Source organism: Bos grunniens, chromosome 6 (assembly GCF_055505025.1).
Source record: "Bos grunniens cultivar Pamir isolate PY7600 chromosome 6, Bosgru_T2T1.0, whole genome shotgun sequence".
In the NCBI taxonomy this organism is placed as follows: Eukaryota; Metazoa; Chordata; class Mammalia; order Artiodactyla; family Bovidae; genus Bos; species Bos grunniens.
The window spans coordinates 33,942,541-33,966,452 of record NC_141170.1 but is presented as its reverse complement, the minus strand read 5'-3'; the positions used below and the strand labels follow the sequence as shown (position 1 = coordinate 33,966,452).

Here is a 23,912-nt window from a genome sequence, read left to right as displayed (position 1 = left end):
GACTAAAAAAAAAGTTGATAAGTCTCACAAAGGTGTGAACTAATTTTTAAAGTACAGTTACCAGGAGAAAAATGTCAGAGGAGGATATTTTAAAGAAGGAGCACAGCACTTGAAAGGCCCAGAATAGCATGTTTCAGAAATCTGAAGTAGTAGCAAAATTAGAGCACAGGTTAAATACAAGGGCACAATGTGAGAAAGCACAGAGCTGCGTACAGCAGCTAGATCCTAATAGTACATTTCAGTGTTATTCAATTGGATGGGATTATTACTTCCATTGAACCAGACACCGGTTCAAGAACACAGAGACAGAAAAGAGCTCTTGAGAAACTGTCTAGTAGGATACTCAGATGCAAAACTAGATGTTTCCATTTTGTAGAAAGCATAGTAACAGGTGTATGGCTGGGGCAATCTGGAACACCAGACTAGGGATGCCAGAAAAGGCTTCCTGGTAAGAGGGGAACTCCCAAAATGTGTCCTGACTAATGAGTAGGAAGAGTGTCAAGATTTTTATGGATTTGCAAGTCATAATAAAGAGTTTAGGTTTTATTCTGCAAGGGTGATGAGTCCAGGGGTGGAGTAGATTTTAAGCAGAACAAAGAAATTCTCCTAGACTTCCTCATAACAGACTTTATCCCTGCTCTGATCATGGCTTAGTTTGATGCCCTTTAATCCCTTCTCTTTCATCAAATGACTGGGAAGGAAAATTTGGAGACAGACTCTCATTACTCTGGCCAGTGATTTCTGCTTTGTTGAATCTTTTTTTTGATGGATGATATAAATATGATGTATGGTATAAACATATGAAACCAAAGATAGTTATTTAATGGAATTCTTGTATACTCCTATGTTTAATTAAAATGAAGTTTTGTTTATTCAACCACGAGTGTGAATTGAGACTAAATTTATTGAGGAAACAATGTAAGAAAGTACAATAGAATTATTTTATTTTCACAAAGAATTATAATAATTATAAAGAAAACAATCTTTTATGAAATATTGATTTTTTGTTATCATATGATCTTTTTGTAAAACATAAAAACATATGATTTTTTTTGTAATCCTTTAATTAACCACTGTAAACTGCAAATCTGAAATGTGCTTGACATACCTTTATGAAATGTCTCAAAAATAGTTTCTAAAACTTCCTTACATTGAAATCATGAAAAATGAAAATTAGTAACAACTTATGTACCTCAAGTGCTAAGCAGGCATTCCTTAAGGCATTTAACAAAATATCTGACACAATGGTCAGAAAGCTAGTTTGTAATGTCCTGGAATAGAAATCATGCTCAAGTTGCATCATTACCTTCTTCAGGGGATCTTCCTGACCCAGAAACTGAACCCGGGTCTCCCACATTACAGGCAGATTCTTTACCATCTGAGCCACCAGAGAAGCCCATCATTTGGTGAAGATTTCTTTTAAAAGTGCAAATGAGTAAAACATAGTTACATTCAGTGGTGTGCTGGTAAATACTTAACGACTCAGGGATAGGGACTAGGAGCCAACTTGTAGCACTGATCAGTTTTCAAGGTCTAAATACACCATGATCAGTTTCAAGCTACTCACATGACATCACTGAACGTAGACTCAGGAAGGACCAAGCAGTAGCTTTCTATTTGTTGTTATTGTTCAGTCGCAAAGTTATGTCTGACTGTTTGCAACCCTATGGACTGTAGCATGCCAGGCTTTCCTGTCCCTCACCATCTCCTGGGGTTCTCCCAAGGTCATGTCCATTGAATTGGTGATGCCATCTAACCATCTCATCCTATGTCACCCCCTTCTCCTCTTGTCCTCAATCCTTCTCACCATGAGGGTCTTTCCCAATGAGTCATCTCTTTGCATCAGGTGGCCAAAGTATTGGGTCTTCAGCATCAGCCCTCCCAATGTGTATTCAGGGTTGATTTCCTTTAAGATTGGTTTGATCTTGCTGTCCAAGTGACTCTCAATAGTTTTATCCATCACCACAGTTTGAAAGCATCAATTCTTTGGTGCTCTGCTTTCTTTACAGTCCAGCTCTCACATCAGTACATGACTCCTGGAAAGACATAGCCTCAACTACATGGACCTTTGTCAGCAAAGTGATGTCTTTGCTTCTTAATACACTGTCTAGGCTTGTCCTAGCTTTCCTGCCAAGAAGCCATCATATTCTAATTTTATGGCTGCTGTCACCATCCACAGTGATCTCAGAGTCCAAGAAGAGGAAATCTGTTACTGCCTCCACATTTTCCCTATTTGGCATGAAGTGATGGGACCGGATGCCATGATCTTGGTTCTTTAATACTGAGTTTTAAGCCAGCTTTTTACTCTCCTCTTTCACCTTCATCAAGAGGCTCTTTATTTCCTCTTCACTTTCTGCTGTTAAAGTGGTATCATCTGCATATCTGAGGTTTTTGATATTTCTCCAGGCAATCTTGAGGATACTATTCTGAAAAAGTTGCTTAGACAGCCCAATCTCAAGTACATCTCATCAGCCCTATTATTTTCTATCGTATCACTTTTTTTCCTTTGTAACACTTACTGAGATTATCTTATGTCTTTACTGTCTATCTTTATCCTCTAAATGCAGCATCCTTGAAAGATGATACTGTGTCCATACCGGATATTTCCTGAAACACACTGGGTATTCAATAAACATGTGTGATCGTCCTGAGTAAAGAGTGAGGAAGAAAAAAGCACCATCTTGTCATACTTGGTTATGGATTGACTTCACATCACTGTGCTTGTCATTTGAGTCACAATTTACAATAAAGAAAAAAGCAAAAGTAATGTCAAAAACAGTTGAAGGAAGAGAAGTTTTTAGTTTATTTTAGCTGTTTTTTTGAAATTTTAAGCTACATTTTTATTTTTAGGAAATTATAAAGGGTAAATTATTCACAGAGATTACAAAGTCAGCCCTCTGTGTACTGCACATGTACTGTCAAGAGAGCTACTGTAATAGATGCCATACTATCCTCTTCCCTCGAGCACCTCACATTATTTTTGCTGTAAGAGAATGAAAACAAATGACAAAAGAAGGACATGAAGAAAATATATAAATAATTACAACTTTAAGTCATTTTAAAATTCTCGACTCATTTTGAATTTAAATTATATCGAGGGAAAATTTATGTGAGGGTTAGAGCCTATTAACTCTTTGCATGAGGTGGGCAAAGTACTGGAGTTTCATCTTTAGCATCATTCCTTCCAAAGAAATCCCAGGCCTGATCTCCTTCAGAATGGACTGGTTGGATCTCCTTTCAGTCCAAGGGACTCTCAAGAGTCTTCTCCAACACCACAGTTCGAAAGCATCAATTCTTCAGTGCTCGGCTTTCTTCACAGTCAAACCCTCACATCCATACATGACCACAGGAAAAACCACAGCCTTGACTAGATGGACCTTTGTTGGCAAAGTAATGTCTCTGCTTTTGAATATGCTATCTATGTTGGTCATAACTTTAACAAGGAGTAAGCGTCTTTTAATTTCATGGCTGCAGTCACCATCTGCAGTGATTTTGGAGCCCCCCAAAATAAAGTCTGACACTGTTTCCACTGTTTCCCCATTTCCCATGAAGTGATGGGACCAGATGCCATGATCTTCGTTTTCTGAATGTTGAGCTTTAAGCCAACTTTTTCACTCTCCTCTTTCACTTTCATCAAAGGGCTTTTGAGTTCCTCTTTACTTTCTGCCATAAGGGTGGTGTCATCTGAATATCTGAGGTTATTGATATTTCTCCCGGCAAACTTGATTCCAGCTTGTGCTTCTTCCAGCCCAGCAGTATACAGCCTTGATGTACTCCTTTTCCTATTTGGAACCAGTCTGTTGTTCCATGTCTAGTTCTAACTGTTGCCTCCTGACCTGCATATAGGTTTCTCAAGAGGCAGGTCAGGTGGTCTGGTATTCCCATCTGTTGAAGAATTTTCCACAATTTATTGTGATCCACACAGTCAAAGGCTTTGGCATAGTCAATAAAGCAGAAATAGATGTTTTTCTGGAACTCTCTTGCTTTTTCGATGATCCAGAGAAGAGTTGATTCATTGCAAAAAACTGTAGCTGGGAGGGATTGGGGGCAGGAGGAAAAGGGGACGACAGAGGTTGAGATGGCTGGATGGCATCACCGACTCGATGGACGTGAGTTTGACTGAACTCCAGGAGTTGGTGATGGACAGGGAGTCCTGGTGTGCTGCGATTCATGGGGTCGCAAAGAGTCGGACATGACTGAGCGACTGAACTGAACTGAACTGAACTGAGAGCCTACCAAAGGCTGCAGAATGACTTTAAGCAAATAATTGTTCCTCTTAGCGTTCCTCACTCTATGAATGAAGAGACTTGGTCTAGCTGAACTTCTGATATCCCTTCTCCATTCCAAGATTATAAGATTTTACAAGATTATAAAATCTATCTCAAATATAAATAAAATGTGAATGTCCATTATTTGTCTTATATAGTCCAGTTTAACAAAATGAATTTGTAATAAATAGAATGAAAAATAATTTATTTGGTATATCTAGCATATTTGTTCTCATTCTAACAAAATGTGAATTTTATTAAACTCTGAAAAATAAAGTATATTTCTAATTTAATAGCAAGGTAAATCAGAACTAGGGTATTAATAAAAATATTTTGATCTTCCTTCTTTTCTTTCTGCTTCCTATATTAGTTAAATAAATAAATGAATGAATGGATAGTGTTTTAGATAAAACATTAATCAAGACCTTCATTCATTTGTATGTAAGAAAATAATTGTTGTATCAACAATAAAAAGAAAAATACTTTGAGAAAATGGATAAGAATATCCTATAGTTGTCTTTCTGTTATGTTCCAAAGTTACTTCTCTTTCAGAGTCCTGTCTTGGAGGTAATCCAGTCATGATAAGCAGTCACTCGAGTGTAGACACCTGGTTTATTCTTTTTACCACACCCTTCTCCCGAGCTTACTATTCGAACAAGGTGCCAGATGTTCCTAGAGTTGGAGTAAGCTAGTGGTCCACCAGAATCATTCTAGAAGAAAACAAGAAAAAAAAAATGTTTCTTGTCCTGAAACATTTCTGTCTCTCCTCTGGAGTTTTCAATAGGCTCTAGGCAGTGCAGACAATTCGTGCTCTTTGGGCTTAGAACTGTGGAACTACTGAGTTTCTTCAAAACCCAGGGCAATTACAAACCAGAACACAGTGCCTACAATGGGATTGGATTGGGCTGGGAAGACTAGAAGTTGACCTTAACAATGGCAAAAGTGACTCCATGATGAAGCCTCTGTGGAATGGATGACATGTGCAAGTGGCATCTCTGGATAAGGAAGAGGCAGCCTCCTAGGTCTGCAGGTTGCCCAGAAAATAGGGCCAAATTTATTTTATTACCTTGTAACTATGGATTCCTAGACTGAAAACTTCCTGAGAGCAGAGTTGTGTTCACCACTGCATTTCCAGCTTCTTAGCTGGGGTCTGGTACATTAATGAGATGAATAAATATTTGTTAGGTGGATTGAAATAAGAAGCTACTCTGTGAAAATCATTAAGACAAAAAAAAAAAAAAAAAGTGGTAAAAACTTCCAATGAATTAGTACTTGGGAAAAATGATTTGATAATGTATCTAAAAGTACCTGACGGGCATCTACTTCTCCTGACATAAATCCACACATAGCATTGTATCAGTCACCAAGCCAGATAATGCATATGGAGCATTGCAAACTCTGTTATCAATAATCTTCAAAAAGGCCTGCTGAAGTATCACTGGAAGACCTAAGGGCAACAAATTCTGCATATTATGGAGATCTTAACCTTGTTTGTTAAAACAAAGAACAATTTGTAGAATAAAGCAGATCCTTTTGGTCACCAAGAGGCAGACAAGTCCCAGGCTAGACTGATTTCTTTCTAATGTTTATTATAGCTGGCTGCCTCACACAGAAATTCCAAATTTTCCAGTTTGTATTCCTGGAGATATTTCAGAAACTGAAGACAATGCCATGCTTTTTTGGTCCCATCACTTCATTTTCTTTTCAGTTTTTTTTTTTTTTTAAATGAATTGGTTAATTGCATGAAAGAGTGAGTGATTGATTAAATAATTATTCCTATGAAGCTATTACATATTTACAGAAAGACTTATCATTCACATAAACTTACCATTCATATAAAGTGTTCCCCATCCTGTAACTACAACACTGTCATTTGCTGAGAGTTTCATTTTGGCTTCAGGAAGACAAATCTTACGAACATGGTAAAAGAGACTTCTTCAGCGAGCTGTACAACAGCAATATCATCATGAATCCCAGGGCCACTAAAATTTTCATGAATAATAATGTTTTGAACTTTCCGTGTCATATACGGTTTATTTACTATAGTTCCAAAGTTAACCGTCCAATCTTCTGAATTATTTTTTCCTGGAGGGCACAATTTAATTAAAATACACTCAATTTGTGGGTCAAAATGGTATTCTCAGTGGTTATCTTATAACTTTAAGCTATGTTTCCCAAACAGTACTATAAAGCACTTAAATTATTATCTTAAAAATGTCTTTGATGTGGGGATGTCATAAATGCTGCAGACATATAAAAACAGCTTCCCTCATGGCTCAGAGGTTAAAGCGTCTGCCTCGAATGTGGGAGACCTGGGTTCAATCCCTGGGTAGGGAAGATCCCCTGGAGAAGGAAATGGCAATCCACTCCAGTATTCTTGCCTGGAGAATCCCATGGACGGAGAAGCCTGGTGGGCTACAGTCCATGGGGTCGCAAAGAGTCAGACACGACTGAGCAACTTAACTACTACTAACTAAGGACTAGTAGATTTGTTTGTTGTTTAGTTGTCAAGTCATGTCCAACCAGACTCCTCTCTGACCCAGGGATTGAACCCATGTCTCCTTCATTGCAGGCAGGTTCTTCACCATCTGAACCATCAGGGAAGCCTGTATTGGAGATGTTGTGTGTGTGTTAGTTGCTCAGTCATGTCTGACTCTTTGCAACCCCGTGGACTGTAACCCAGCAGGCTCTTGTATCCATGGAATTCTCCAGGCAAGAGTACTGGTGTGGATTGTCATTTCCTTCTCCAGGGGATCTTCCCAACCCAGGGATCAAACCCCGGTCTCCTGCATTGCAGGCAGATTCTTTACCTTCTGAGCCACCAGGGAAGCCCATATTGGAGCTGTTGCTGCTGCTGCTGAGACTGAAGTCGCTTCAGTCGTGTCCGACTCTGTGCGACCCCATAGACAGCAGCCCACCAAGCTCCCCCGTCCCTGGGATTCTCCAGACAAGAACACTGGAGTGGGTTGCCATTTCCTTCTCCAACGCATGAAAGTGAAAAGTGAAAGTGAAGTCACTCAGTAGTGTCCGACTCCTAGCCCACTACAAATCCTCCTAAACAGTTGCTGATGTCTCCTGCTACTTCAGCCCCATCTGGTTTCTATGCATTTGAGTTGGGGAGCAACCACATGAGCAGCCTCAGTGCATGGGGTCCAGAATCACATGTACTGCCATGTACGCTGGACTCCATGAGCCTGTGGCAGGGCTCTTGACATCTGTCTGCACACATAAAAAAATTGCAACTTGTTCTCACCAGTCACTCCACTATATGTACCAAGTCAATGAATCTTGGCTTATAATTTAGATTTTTTGACCAGATTCTCCAGTTCCTCTGAGATTCTTTCTCAATTTAGGCCCTAACATTCTATTTAATTACTGTCACTTTCCTCAAAATGTCAGGTGCATTTTTTTTAAGATTTCAAGATCTTTGTGTAACTGTGACCTTCTTGAATCCTTCTCCCATTCTGAAGACTTCAGTGACTCCACACATTCAATAGCTGTGTTTCTTTAGTAAGTAAGCATCTTGTTATTTAGAGGTGTCCCTGATGAATAAAACTATATTTTCTAAGCATATTTTCTAATGTTTCCATTTAAAAATCTTCTTTATTTCAAATAGTTATTTTTGTTTGCTGTCCATAGAATAAGACTTGTGTCTCTACATCTCAACACATTTGAAGATGACTATTTTTTCAACTCAAAATACACATTATTCTTTCTGATATATCTACTCCAATCAACAAACTTTATCTCTTTAGAGTCTGGAACAAAACTTGCAACTGCATATCTCAGTTAGAATATGTTCTCTATCTTCATCAAGTGTCCACAGAGCATACTAACATCTGTGTTGTACGTGTGACACTTACCACTCTACCTGCATAATACCTTTAATATATCACATTTAAATTTCTTTTTTTTTTTTTATGGTAAGAGTATGTTTAGTTTACAAGAGAGATCACCAAACTACCTTATAAGATGTCTGTACCATTTTGCATTCCCATGAGCAATTAATGACAATTTCTGTTGCTCCACATCCTTGCCAACACTTGGTGTTATCAGTGTTCTGGGTTTTGACATTATAATATGTATGTAGTGGTATCTCACTGTTGTTTTAATTTGCATTTTTCTGATAACATATGATGTAGAACATCTTTTTTATGCTTGTCATCTGACCATCTTTGGTGAGATGTCTGTTAAGATGTTTGATCTTTTTTGAGTTATTTTCTTATTTTCAGTTTAAGGTATTCTTTGTATATATTGGGTAACAGTCCGTTGTCAAACACGACTTGTAAAAATATTTTCTCCCAGTCTGTGGCTTGTCTTCTCATTCTCTTGACAGCGCCTTTCATATAGTAGAAGGTTTTATTTTAATGAAGTTCAACTTATCACTTCTTTCTTTCATGAACCGTGCCTTTGGTTTGCACCTAATAAATCACTGTCGCACCTAAGGTCACCTTCAGTTCAGTTTAGTCGCTCAGTTGTGTCCAACTCTTTGCAGCCCCATGGACTGCAGCACATAAGGCCTCCCTGTCCATCACCAACTCCTGGAGTTTACCCAAACTCATGTTCATTGAGTTGGTGATGCCATCCAACCATCTCATCCTCTGTCATCCCCTTCTCCTCCTGCCTTCAATCTTTTCCAGCATCAGGGTCTTTTCAAATGTCAGTTCTTCGCATCAGGTGGCCAAAGTATTGGAGTTTCAGCTTCAACATCAGTCCTTCCAATGAATATTCAGGACTGATTTCCTTGAGGATGGACTGGCTGGATCTCCCTGCTCTCCAAAGGACTCTCAAGAGTCTTCTCCAACACCACAGTTCAAAAGCATCAATTCTTTGGCTCTCAGCTTTCTTTATAGTCCAACACTCACATCCATACATGACTACTGGAAAAGCCATAGCTTTGACTAGATGGACCTTTGTTTTTTTTTTTTCTTTTTTGTTTTTTCTTTTTTTTTTATGGAGTTGGCTTTTAAAATATCCTATTTTTCTAAATAATTATGGTTTTGATTAACCAGGGTCTGTGGTAAGAGCTGTGGGGTACCCATTATTTCTTTTTTTTCTTTCTTTTTTTTTTTTTTGATATCAGGGCTTACTGCGGCCGGTCACTGGGACGGGTGGAGCTGCTGTACGGTTTGCGGCGGACATCGGAGGCTGAGAGAAGCAGAGCGGGGCCGCCGGGGCCTCGTTAGGGCCGCAGCGACAGCAGTTGGGCCCCCCGCCCCGGCAGGCGGCCAGAGAGCGCGGGAAGGGGGTCGGGGGGACCCGCCCCCGGCCGGCTGCAGTCATGAACTCCAACGTGGAGAACCTGCCCCCCCACATCATCCGCCTGGTGTACAAGGAGGTGACGACGCTGACCGCTGACCCACCTGACGGCATCAAGGTCTTTCCCAACGAGGAGGACCTTACGGACCTGCAGGTCACCATTGAGGGCCCTGAGGGGACCCCGTATGCCAGAGGCCTCTTCCGCATGAAACTCCTGCTGGGGAAGGACTTTCCGGCCTCCCCGCCCAAGGGCTACTTCCTGACGAAGATCTTCCACCCGAATGTGGGCGCCAATGGCGAGATCTGCGTCAATGTGCTCAAGAGGGACTGGACCGCTGAGCTGGGCATCCGGCACGTGCTTCTGACCATCAAGTACCTGCTGATCCACCCCAACCCCGAGTCGGCCCTCAACGAGGAGGCGGGCCGCCTGCTGCTGGAGAACTACGAGGAGTACGCAGCCCGCGCGCGCCTGCTCACTGAGATCCACGGCGGCGCCGGCGGGCCCAGCGGCGGGAGGCCCGAGCCCGGCCGGGCCACTGCCAGTGGGGCGGCGGCCTCCACTGCTGACCCCACAGCCCCTGGGGGCCCAGCAGGGGCTGAGGGGCCCATGGCCAAGAAGCACGCGGGCGAGCGCGACAAGAAGCTGGCAGCCAAGAAAAAGACGGACAAGAAGCGGGCACTGCGGCGCCTGTAGTGGGCTCTCTCCCCTCCCTTCTTACCTGACCCGACTCTAAGTTTTTTAAATTATGGCTGGGGTGGGGGAGGGCACGAGGGCACTGGGACCTGGATTTGTTTTTCTAAATAAATTTCTTCAACTAGATTGTAAATCCCTACAGCAGAAGACGAATAAGCACCTTGTAACTGGATTTAGACATACCTAACTTCACACTCAGTTCCTGCTGTTTAAGAGTGGTAGGATCTTGGTCAAGTTGTATCACCATTTCTAAACCCAATTTCCTCATCTTTAAATAGCTTCAAGTATACATTTCATTACTTTGTCAACAAAGGTTCGTCTAATCAAGGCTATGGTTTTTCCTGTGGTCATGTATGGATGTGAGAGTTGGACTGTGAAGAAGGCTGAGCGCCGAAGAATTGATGCTTTCGAACTGTGGTGTTGGAGAAGACTGTTGAGATGTTGAGAGTCCCTTGGACTGCAAGGAGATCCAACCAGTCCATTCTGAAGGAGATCAGCCCTGGGATTTCTTTGGAAGGAATGATGCTAAAGCTGAAACTCCAGTCCTTTGGCCACCTCCTGCGAAGAGTTGACTCATTGGAAAAGACTCTGATGCTGGGAGGGATTGGGGGCAGGAGGAGAAGGGGATGACAGAGGATGAGATGGCTGGATGGCATCACTGACTTGATGGACGTGAGTCTGGGTGGACTCCGGGAGTTGGTGATGGATAGGTAGGCCTGGCGTGCTGCAATTCATGGGGTCGCAAAGAGTCAGACACGACTGAGCGACTGATCTGATCTGATACATTTCATATGGAATTATTGTTATGATTACATGAAATGATGTAAATAAAGCACTTAGTATCAGGCAAAAGCCCTTATTTGGAAAATGTTAATTGCTTCCATTTGCTTTTCCCTTAGTTGCTCCCATTTAAATGCCTTTGTTTGCATGTGTGTGAGCTCAGTTGCTTCAGTTGTGTATAACTCTTTGCGACCCTATGGACTGTAGCCTGCCAGGATCCTCTGTCCATGGGGATTCTCCAGGCAACAGTACTGGAGTGGGTTGCCATGCCATCCTCCAGGGGACCTTCCTGATGCAAGGATCGAACTGGAGTCTCCTGTGTTGACAGGCAAGTTCTTTAGTGTCACCTAGGAAGCCCTTAAATGTCTTCACTGCCCTTGAATTATGAGGGTACTTGTAAATTTCATGTAGTCTTGGTGAATGTCACACATTTAGGTTAACCTTCACAGACCTCCTAAATAGATCTGCAACCAGAATCTTACATTTAGTCAGAGTTTCAAACTTACCTAGCAAAGCAGTGCGCTGCAGAGAGGAGCCACCTGCTGCTGATCAGTGGAGGCCACAGTGGCATTTTCCCCATTCACAATTCGGTTGCCTACTGTGATACTGTTGGTCAGTCTTCTCCCACAACCTGAATAAAGGATTTATTTATACAAGAGCAGGTAACTTTGATTATGCTGTATAAGAAATACATTTTAAAACAGTTCTTGAAATCCTTCAATGATTGTCCTGCATCTCCTAACCAATGCTGTTTTTTTCCAGAATGTACTTTTTTTATGGTAGCACTCCATCCTTGTTTCGATGATTTTACTTTTCCTCTTCCTCTTTTCCAGTTTCAAGAATCTTTCAGCTGTTGACCTTTGTTGTATTATAATTCTAGTCTCCCTAAGTAGATTGCATAATTTTAAGGGTGGAGACTTTGCTTCATTAATGTCTTACATAGCATGTACAATGCTGTCTGTAAAGCCCCATGTGGACAACATATACTCCATAAATATCCACTGAATGAATGAATGCACGGATGTATCAAACTGTGGGCCACATGATTCTCTAAAGAGAATTGGCTTAAAAAGTACAGACTGTTTTTTTAACTTATAATAAACACATTTTATATAGCCTAGTTTTGCATTTTCTTATTACCCTCCATTTTTCCTTCACTTAAAAAAAAAAACTAATTCAGCCATGATATTCTTCATGATTCCATTTTTTGAAAATAATTCTCACTTCACACTTTTGAACAACCCATTACAAGTAGTCAGTGTTTTTCAAAAAGAAACGCTAGATAGATATGTGGCATCGCCAATAATTTTGAAAGACTACTACAGGTTTCCAAAATGAAGTACTTCTAGAAACTTTGTAGCAAGATGATGGGGAACTATTTATGAAAGTGTTAAATTTATAATAAAATTTCTAAACTTACAGTTTAGAAGCATTTGTTGGTAAGCATTTCAACATTATTCTTGATGATTTCTGAAATTAAGAAACAAAAACATAAGGTTAATAAAATATCACCAAGCAATTCTTTTCAACCAAAGGACTAAATTTCTCAACCCAGTTACACCCAACATTTGACTATTAAAATTAGTTCATGTGTTATTTATCAACCCCTCTGACTCCTACTTGCTCAATTTTGGCCATCTCTCCACATCTCTACCAGGTGGTATAGGCAAAAGGAAAAGGAGATAAAAAAGCAAAGTTCTCAGTTTTATAACAGTTGAAGTAAAACATTTAGAGAAATAAGAAGCTGACACTCTTACTAAAAGAGGCACTGAGCATAATCTTTGGATTTTTTTCCCTATGATAATTCTCACTACTTTGAAATAGAGTTGTCTATATTTTAAAGAAAAATAGCAATTAAAATTACATTTTATTTTGCCTACCCTGCTCTTTAGAAGTCATCTCATTACTTAGACTGAATTGTGAAATTTTGAGAATTTGACTTAAATTTAAGTCTATTTTCTACTGGAAAGATACCTTAGAGAGAAAGAAAAGAGAGAACATAAAAAAAAAAGGCACATCAGAAAGTGTTGACCCTGCATTCCTAGGAGACAGAGGGGCCATAACTGGTACAACCTTCTTTCCTAATGACTAAGCACAAAGGAATTATCTTGCTCTTTGCAAAAGCTCTAACTCAAACTCACTTCTTATGAGTGGCCCATTGGTAACAGGGACTGTATTGAAGCAAAGGAGCTGTAACAGGCAGTTGGTGACCATTATAGCCTTCAAGGATACTAGGATCAATTGTCAGTCTGGAAGAATCACAAAACTGGGCTCTGGAAACATAAGCTTATCACCTAACAGACTTTTTAATAATTGGAGTTTAGCGTTTCAAGATCTTTGAAAAATCATCAAAAATTTATGAATAATTACTTTCTGTACTAGGACAAAATCCTATCATTTTCTTCCCTTGTTTTCTAAGGAATTATTCCAGGCAAACTTTATCTTTAATAATATTACTTCCATTCTCCCACAAGAAGCAATGAGAATTCCCTAATCTTCAACTTTACCCTTACTCCTGCAATCTTTACACTGAATGATCAAGAAAACCCCAAGTCTGTTTCTTATAATGAGAGCCTGACATAAGTAGAAGGTAAGGAGGAACATATGGAGGAGGGCTTGGCAGCCCAGTCCAGTATTTTTGCTTGGAGAATCCCCATGGACAGAGAAGCCCAGCAGGCAACAGTCCATGACATCACAAAGAGTCAGACTCGACTGAGTGACTAAGCACAGCACAAGGAGGAATATGGCTTCAGTTATTATTTTTCACCCCCTTTTCATCCATTACAGCCAACCCTTCCAAACTCACAAGCATGCCTGTAGCTTAACACTTATTTCTATCACTGTTCAGACAAAGATTCTATAACACTTCGCTTTCCAATACCACCTCAATTATAGGAGTGCCACAGTTGGGAAAACTAATTTTTCCTAAGAAAATTCCTAAAAATTTTGGTTCATTTTTTTTTCAGTCCTTTTTTTTTAATAGTCTAGGTATTTAAGTAGTAGAAAATAATGTAAAAAAGTAAAATACCTGTAACTTTAATGGAAGTGGGAACTGCATTCCAGGATGCCATGGTGTCCTTCAACTTCTGATGTAAGATAATCTTGATTTTAGTCCTCATGCTATTCTTTTCTGCTGGAGGAAACTTGAATGTCAACTGTAACTGTACACTTGAACCACTGGAATCAGGACTAGAAATAACAGAAATATTCTAGTGTGCTGTTTTCTGATTTTTTTAGATGTTTCATGAACACATTAGATTTCCCACATGTTAATTATTATATTGCCTTTACATATATTAAAAAATAATACAGATATTGTCTCAGTATATATAAAGTGTAATGGTCCCTAAGAACCTAACTGGTTAAAAGGTATTACTCATGAAAAAGGATGTGAACCACAAACTAGAAATCAGAATATTTCAAACACATGTAAGAAACTGACTACTGGCCAACAAATAATTGGCTTGAGATTTCATTGTAATGTAGAAAAAAAAAATAGTGTTCTTATATAGATATTTTCTAATAGCTTAATTTTAGAGAAAAAGATAAATGAGAACTTAAATGTAGGGTCTGGAAGTATTCAAAAGATAACTTCTAGCATGTATTTGGGAGCCAGTACTAAACTTCTTCCTATAGATTCTTATATATGCCCACCCCAATAGATCTATGCAATGATAAAGTTCAGAAAGATAACTTTAAAACATGAAGACAATCTCCATTATCTACATATTCAGTACATAATTTTTATTAATCAGGAAATAAGATAAATTCATTTTGGAAGATTTTCAAACAAAAATCCATATTAAGCACTGTTAAAAAAAAACTTCAACTCTATTTTCAAATAATTATGATTAATTGAAGACCCTTTGAAGATTTTTGCTTGTCTGTAAGAAAGTAGATTGGTTGCTTGGTTAGTTGGTTGATTGGTTGGCTAGCTGGATTTTTTGTTTCATTTTGTTTTATTTAGGGAGTTCAGACTCACAAGTGCTCCCTGTGTCACTCATTCCCTATGCTTTGTGACACTGCCTTCCTACATCCCTCATCCCCACCCCCCCACCACCAAGCGCACTTACAATACATATTTAGACAAAAGTTACCTTAAAAAGATTCACTTTCTCCAGTCATTAAAGTGATGGCAATTATGAGAGAGAACAAAAGAGGATTATTTTAGAAAAAATATGGCCAGATGAGTATGAATGGAAAAAGAGATGATTTTAGTGTATCAGTAGCAAAACAATCAGCTAGAACTTCTGGTTTTGCATAGAGTTACAATTATCTTTTATCATAGAAGTCAGTTAGGACTGCCTGCCACCAACAACCTTATAATTCCCCTTCAAGTACAGAGATTAAAGATTTGAGCAGAACACTTCTTACCTGAATAGAAATTTGTTCAATACAGTGATGCTATAATTTATGGGGAACTCTTTCAGATCAGATCAATCACTCAGTCGTGTCTGACTCTTTGCGACCCCATGAATCGCAGCACGCCAGGCCTCCCTGTCCATCACCAACTCCCAGAGTTCACTTAGACTCACGTCCATAGAGTCAGTGATGCCATCCAGCCATCTCATCCTCTGTCGTCCCCTTCTCCTCCTGCCCCCAATCCCTCCCAGCATCAGAGTCTTTTCCAATGAGTCAACTCTTCGCATGAGGTGGCCAAAGTACTGGAGCTTCAGCTTTAGCATCATTCCTTCCAAAGAAATCCCAGGGCTGATCTCCTTCAGAATGGACTGGTTGGATCTCCTTGCAGTCCAAGGGACTCTCAACAGTCTTCTCCAACACCACAGTTCAAAAGCATCAATTCTTCGGCGCTCAGCCTTCTTCACAATCCAACTCCCACATCCATACATGACCACTGGAAAAACCATAGCCTTGACTAGACGAACCTTTGTTGGCAAAGTAATGTCTCTGCTTTTGAATATGCTATCTAGGTTGGGTCATAACTTTCCTTCTAAGGAGTAAGCATCTTTTAATTTGGGTGCAGTCACCATCTGTAGTGATTTTGGAGCCCAGAAAAATAAAGTCTGACACTGTTTCCACTGTTTCCCCATCTATTTCCCATGAAGTGATGGGACCGGATGCCATGATCTTCGTTTTCTGAATGTTGAGCTTTAAGCCAACTTTTTCACTCTCCACTTTCACTTTCATCAAGAGGCTTTTTAGTTCCTCTTCCCTTTCTGCCATAAGGGTGGTGTCATCTGCATATCTGAGGTTACTGATATTTCTCCTGGCAATCTTGATTCCAGCTTGTGTTTCTTCCAGTCCAGTGTTTCTCATGATGTACTCTGCATGTAAGTTAAATAAACAGGGTGACAATATATAGCCTTGACGTACTCCTTTTCCTATTTGGAACCAGTCTGTTGTTCCATGTCCAGTTCTAACTGTTGCTTCCTGACCTGCATACAAATTTCTCAAGAGGCAGATCAGGTGGTCTGGGATTCCCATCTCTTTCAGAATTTCCCACAGTTTATTGTGATCCACACAGTCAAAGGCTGGGGAACTCTTTAGTCCCTCTCTTTTTACCTTCTTTCTTCCCTTCTTTCCTCCCTTCCTTCCTTCTCTCTCTCTCTTCCTCTATCCCTGTTTCTTGCTGTTGATGTTATTTAAAGCTGAGGTGTATGTGATATATTATCTACTTCTCATTCCATAAGATCTTGAATGAATTTTTACTTACAGAAGTTTGATGACTTTTGAGTTTATATATTCTTTGTATACACTAGAATTTTGAAGTGCATCAGATATCTGTCAAGAGAAAAAACAAAAAAACTACCATGTATGTTTTAACCAAATTTATAATAAAATAAATAAACTTCTGACTTACCTTAATCTCAGTATCTTTGCTCAGATCTGTGCTGGCCTGTGAAACCGTTTTTTCACAATTATCATTGTATGTGATTCCAGAAATATCAAAATCACCTTGGTAATAGTAAGTCTTTTCTGTGAAATAAAGAAATACTTTAAAAACTTTAAAATAAACTTGACCTCAAGTCCCTCCATATCTTTATCTCAAAATTAATAATCAATACTGGGAAATTAACTTATCACCACTTGAATGAGAGATCCCCCTAGCCCTCAGCCAACTCTGATTACTCTCAGTATTAACAAAGACTGTATTAATTCGTAAATATTAATTCGTAAACCAGAATCCTAGAGTAAGCCCATTTTCCAAAATTGCTTCAAAAAATTTTACAACCAAGTTTGAGTGTCTAATTTTATTTCAAGAAGTCCAGTTCAACTAATTTAGATTTAGGTAATATAAGCTTGTCTAGCATTGAATCTGAAATGGTAGATAGCTGACCATGTAAAGAAACTCAAGAGTAAATTCTCATCCCACACACTTCCTGCTCAAGCCAGGATGACTGTAGTGCTCCATTTTGTATCACTTCTTTCCACTAAGTCAATGTTTCTTTTTAAAAAGTTACTTGTTAAAATGCAAACCATATTTTGGAAGACTAGCTAATTAAGCTACTGGTCCCCACTAACATACTGACAAGGCTTCTTCACGGGAGCCTGCTTCAGAAAACTCAGAGAGCTATCCATAAGGAAACTATGTGAATAAAGTTATTTTTTAATGAGTAGGGGTAGAAGTAGATAGAAAGATTCAGACTATGGAGACATGGTGGATAGACAAGGTAGGCAAGAGACTGTGAGCATCCACTATACTTTCAAAGGATAAGTTTTGAAATTTGATATTAAGATGGTTGGGTAAAAACAAAGGAGAAGAGGCTAGGTTGAAAAAGAACTGAAATTTTCACTGAATCAAGCAAAATATATCCACATTGCATTACTGCACAGGGTGATATATTTCAGAGGAATAAAATAGGAAAATCATGAAAAAGTATTGTTAGAATCATACACTTAAAGTATTAAGATGTGGGTTTGTGCTCAACTATACTAAACAGCTTGTGATATCTAGGAAGTCACTTGACTTTCCTGAGCCTCAGTTTCCTGCATGTGAAAGTAGGGACAGTAGTAAAACCTGCCCTCCCAGGCTCAGATAATTAGTGTGAGGATCAAGTGGAGTAACACATGCCAAGTTTCTTTCAAAAACAACTAATCTCAAAAATATACAAGTTTCTTTAAAAAACAACTAATCTCAAAAATATACAAGCAACTCCTACAGCTCAATTCCAGAAAAATAAATGACCCAATCAAAAAATGGGCCAAAGAACTAAATAGACATTTCTCCAAAGAAGGCATACAGATGGCTAACAAACACATGAAAAGATGCCTATACCTGTGGTGGATTCATGTTGAGATATGGCAAAACCATTGCAATATTTTAAAGTTAAAAAATAAAATAAAAAATAAAAACATTAAATGGATATACAAATTTCAGGGTTTACTTTTCCTGAAAGATAAAAATAAAACAAGCTCTCTGGATGTAAACTTAATGAATGTTATTAAAAATAAGATCAAGTTAGTATGAGCATTCAGCCATTTAACCACTCTTGACTGTCCACTATTAGAAAAGCCATTAGTGGGCTATCCACAGCTGCTTATCACTTATGTCATTCAAAAAAGTTTGTTTATATATTTGCTGCATCAAGTCTTAGTTGCAGCACATAAGATCTTCATTACCTCATGTGGAATCTTTCATCGTGGTACAGACTCTCTAGTTGTGGCACAAGGGCTCCAGAGCATGTGGGCTCATTAGTTTTGGCCCCGGACTTAGCTGTTCCACAGCATGTGGGATCTTAACCAGGGATCAAAATGCATCCCCTGCATTACAAGGCAGATTCTTCATCACTAGACCACCAGGGAAGTTCTTCAAATGGATCTTAACAACCAATATCAGAGCACAAGGATTGGCTCAGACAGTAAAGCATCTGCCTATAATACAGGAAACCCAGGTTTGATCCCTTGGTCGGGAAGATCCAATGGAGAAGGGAATGGGAACCCACTCCAATATTCTTGCCTGGAACATCCCATAGGCAGAGGAGCCTGGAGGGCTACAGTCCATGGGTTCGCAAATAGTCAGACACAATTGTGTGTGTAGATATTAATAACCAATATCAGAAGGAACCAAAAAGAGTAGGGAATCTCTGAAGTTTGAGGTATATTTTTTACCAAAAGATACAAGTTAGCTACAAACCTATTCTACAAGCACCTTTATTGACAATGAATACTGGCATCACAGTATTGAGCATTTCAATCTTGCCCACACTCCCATAGCTGTTGATATAACTAATAGACTAGATCAAAGAGGCATCTGATTCAAAAAAATTGCAAACTTTGGTGTCAAATAGCATAAAATTAAGTTGAAATAAAATAGTAATTTGATGAGAAAGTTTCCATAAAGAAATTTAATATTCTTGTGTTTCTTGTCAATTTTTAAGAAAATGAGAGTCAATACTGACCAACTGCCAGAAAATGGACAAGGAGACCAATAGTTAATCCCCAAATTGCCACAACTCCAAGAAAAATAAGGATGGTTCTCCATAACGGCCAAGATCTTCTCTGAGAAGATACGCTGGTGTGTCTACCAAAAGAAGGAAGGTGACTTGAATCAGATGATGTGCTGTGTGTTGTGCTGAATCAGATGATAAATATTCTAAATTTACCTGTCAATACAATATTGTAAAGTTTAAAAATAAAATAAAATTAAACTAAAAAAAAAAATTACCTGTCTCTCCTCCAACTGATACAACACAATTTATAGTTTATGCATCATATCTTTGTGTTAGCTTAAAACAAGAAGCCTCAAATGTGTAAGGAGGATAGACCTTAATGCTCACTCCAGTACTCTTGCCTGGAAAATTCCTGTGCAACTCCACCCAGTCTTAATTCCTCTCTGTACTGTTCTCAATTCTTAATCCTACCTCTTCCTTATATCTCTTTTGATGACTTGTTTATTAACACTACCCTATGCCAACATTGTGAAAGCACTTCAAAGAAACTCCCTACATTCCATACGTGCTTTTATACTGAAGTTCATTTGTATAATCTAATTTTCATAGAAAAATATTTCTTATATTAGATAAATCACACTTTAAAAGGAGCATATAATTAATGTGAACAATAATATTTATAACCTTATTAATATCTGAAAATATATGTCTGCTAATAAGTAGAAAAATTTACTATGATGGTCTCAAATTTGTTTTGGAATAGCCATTGTAACTTAAGCTGGTAGCTTAGTCTCTCTGAGACATGAATACTAGTTTGAGAGACTCAAGCACTATATAGCCTAAATTATGTACATAGTACAGAAAGTAGCTGGCATGGTTTCGATATAAAATAGTCACTATACTACAGTGTATAAAATGCTTTTCTTTGAAGATCCCTTTTAGATGTTCTTGAAAATTCTAAAGAATACACAGTGTTGACTATAGAACTGGTATTGCTTTTTCCCTTTAATTGTGAATTTCTTCCTATCATAAATAATTGAGATTTTTTATATATAAAATGTCACAGTTTATGATTTATTCAACCTCTCCTCTAGTATGATGTTTGCATTCTGAAATTGATTATTATTTTTAATAACAGCTGAAATCATTAAAATCATGTTCTAAATATCCAAAAAAGTCCATTCATGAAATAATTTACTCTCATCTATCAAGTATATATTTTAGCCATAATTTTTTAAAGGTAGAAATCTGAGTTCTTGAATGAATCTCTCATTTAACAAAGATAATAGGGTAAAAATTAATCTTCAATAAATTTAACCAACTCCATATGCTAAACTAAATTATACCTGACTCACTTTTGGACAGAACCTACTGCAAGGAAGAACTCATTGCTATTCTGGTATAATTCAACTATTTACCTTAATCAAATTATAATAATGTCAAAAATGACGGTAACTACACTATCCACAATTTTAAAACATTTATCTCACAATAATTTATTTCCCACAGCCCATACCCAGTATCATATCCTAAATCAGACTTCGTTATAACAAATTCTGACACTGAATTAGCAGTTAAATTACAAAGCCTTTAAAACTGTAGTTCTCATTTACTAAAACTTCATTTCCAACCACTTGAATTGGATGGACCTGAGTTCTGTTAAATAGTGAAGAGTGTAAAACATAATTCCAATGCAAAATTCCCCAAATCTTACAAAGATACTTTTTTTTTTTCCCATCATTAAAGTTGTTCAGTCTTTTCCAACTCTTTGTGACCCCATGGACTATATACAGTCCATGGAATTCTCTAGGCCAGAATACCGGAGTGGGTAGCCTTTCCCATCTCAAGGGGATCTTCCCAACTCAGCGATCGAACCCAGGTCTCCCGGATTGCAAGAGGATTCTTTACCATCTGAGCCACATAGGGAGAGGCTTATTAATAAGGAAGAAAGTATTAATAATTAATGATCAAATAAGTCAAAAAGCCTTCATCACCAACTTTCTTCCAGAACTCTAGGAAAGCCGAGTCTGGAAAGGAACTTATTTGGAAATGTATTACGTTTTGAGGGCCCTCTGCAGTTTAATTTAGAGTCTGTGTTGTAAAGTATATTATTCCAAAAATCTATAATGGCATTCAGGTTTTTAAAATATTTCTTTAAAAATTCATATTAGAAAACATGGTTTTCGTTACACCATTAGAGAACAAAAATGGTAGTATTCCTTTTTTTTTTTTTGGCTGCACCTTGCAACATGTGATATCCTAGTTCCTTGACCAGCAATCAAACCTATGCCCCTGCACTAGAAATGTGGAATCTTAACCACTGAACCACCAGGGAAGTCCCAGTGGTATTCTTATGAATGATTATTTTTAAAATAGCAAATAAAATTTTGCTAAAATTTGATTAATATTTTCCAAATTTCTGAAAATTTCCCAGAGACTTTACAGGGCCTTTAGATATCAGAAACAGTAACATGGATCCAGAAATAAAAATCTAAATTATAAAAAGCAACTAATGAACAAAAAACTAGAAGCTACTCTGTAGCAACCTGTTAGCTTTTATAGACTTAATCTCCCAAATAAAATTCCATTTACCTGTACATAGTATTCTGGTTATTATGGTGGAGTCAGCAACAAAGATAGTGATGATGTTGACCATGATGACAATGATAATAGTGGTAATAAAAATAAGGGCTTTCTGGTGGAGCTTTTAAGATGATCAGAGTTTCCCAGGTTTATGTGTTACATTCAGTGTTGGTTGGTTCATTTTTATGGGCTGGGTGAAATAAAGAGAACAAATAAAGTGAAACTTGTCTGACTAGTGTCAACAACTGTCATATTTCTATGGTTTCAAGATAAGAGTCATCCAGGGAATGACAAGCTTCCTTGACTTGGCTATTTAGAAAAAACTAATAGCCTAATCTTTGGTCACTTAAAAGGTACACCTAAGAAATAGCTTTTTGGTGTATCAAGATAATTCTAACTCTGTGTTTGACCAGTTTCATCATTCTGGATTCTTCCTCCTCAACTGAAACCAGCTGTAATTAGGTAGAAGTTGCTGACAAAAGACTTTTCACAAGGTATTGATATTAACATAACTAATATCACCACCATTTTGATATAATGAATTCTATTTCATTGTTGTTTACATCTTCATTTCCCTAATTACCAGTGAAAATGATCATTGCTGCTGCTGCTACTAAGTCACTTCAGTAGTGTCCGACTCTGTATGACCTCATAGACGGCAGCCCACCAGGCTCCACCGTCCCTGGGATTCTCCAGGCAAGAACACTGGAGTGGGTTGCCATTTCCTTCTCCAATGCATGAAAGTGAAAAGGGAAAGTGAAGTCGTTCAGTCAAGTCCGACCTTCAGCGACCCCATGGACTGCAGCGTTCCAGGATCCTCCGTCCATGGGATTTTCCAGGCAGGAGTACTGGAGTGGGGTGCCATTATGATCATTATTTCACATATTTCACTTTTCAGCTATGCTACAGCCCCAGTCTTTGTGTTCTGACTCCTACAGCCTGTTATACCGTGGTTTTCTGCTTAATTTTTAGCTCCTCTACCTCCCCTGGACTGGCCAGTGGTTTCTGGCAAGAAACTATATGTATGTAAATCTCACCCAGTATAGCCCCTTCTCTTCATTAGTTTTCTTTGAGACAGCTTTTAAATTTCACCCAGTATAGTCCCTTCTCTTCATTATTTTTCTTTGAGAGTTTTTGCCAGTTTTGGGTCACTCTGTATTACCTTCATATGGTTGTTATATTTTTCAAAGGTTTATAATTATTAATTCTAGAAAAGCTTGATAGAAGATATTTCTCCATTGCTGGAAGTGGAACAAGTCATTGGTGGTGTTCAAAAAACAGAATCTCTTAATTTTAGTTTAAAATTTGCCAATATTTCCTTTTAAGGTTAGTATTTTATGAGTATATATACATAGTTTGTTGAAGAATTCTTTGCCTTTCATAAAGATATACTTGCATGTTTTCTTCTGAAAACCTTAGTGTTACCATCTGCACTTAGATCAATAATTCACATTGCATTCCTTTGTGTGTATATTATGAAGAAGGAGTAAAGATGCATTTTTTTCCATATGACTATTAATTGACCCCGCACATCTTACTGAAATCATGTGCATGCAATTCTCTATCCACTATCCTGCATTGTCACCTCTGTTATAAATCAAGTATTGATATAAATCAAATGGGGGTCTCTTTCTGAATTTTTTATAGTTAATTTTTTAGTGTACTCTATCACACTGCCTTAATTATTGAAGTTACATCATGTCATGTGTCGACTTAAAAACACACAACATAAGAGTTGTCAGTTTAAGTTGTGTTCAAGGTCTTACTGAGGACTATAGCTTGGAGACAGCCACTGAGTTAGCTCTGAGGAAACTGCTCCAAAGAGATAGTGGAGAAAACCAGTTTGTATGATTTTTGGCTAGGAAATACATACAGTCAAGTATACATCTTAGTAAAACACTACTGCTAGTCACAAAAATCAAATATCTCAAGTCAATGATATTAATGCTTTTCAATGTAAGGGAAGATTCAAGAGTC

General features: G+C 38.3%; 2 protein-coding genes across 2 annotated transcripts; one reads left to right on the top strand and one right to left on the bottom strand.

Moving 5' to 3' along the window:
• Positions 1-884: 884 nt before the first annotated feature.
• On the bottom strand, positions 885-22,397 carry TMPRSS11B (transmembrane serine protease 11B). Its single transcript, XM_086405559.1, is given in 13 exon segments — positions 885-4,978; positions 5,577-5,611; positions 5,614-5,715; positions 6,097-6,189; positions 6,192-6,353; positions 11,509-11,567; positions 11,569-11,632; positions 12,433-12,471; positions 14,030-14,190; positions 16,676-16,743; positions 16,823-16,938; positions 19,362-19,483; positions 21,945-22,397. Coding segments are annotated over 13 exon segments (1,191 nt in total). The 5' UTR covers positions 21,953-22,397; the 3' UTR covers positions 885-4,816.
• LOC147370574 (ubiquitin-conjugating enzyme E2 S) lies at positions 7,130-10,336 on the top strand. Its single transcript, XM_086405558.1, has one exon. It carries the CDS (start codon positions 9,550-9,552, stop codon positions 10,219-10,221), a length of 672 nt encoding a protein of 223 aa, XP_086261684.1. The 5' UTR covers positions 7,130-9,549; the 3' UTR covers positions 10,222-10,336.
• Positions 22,398-23,912: the final 1,515 nt, after the last annotated feature.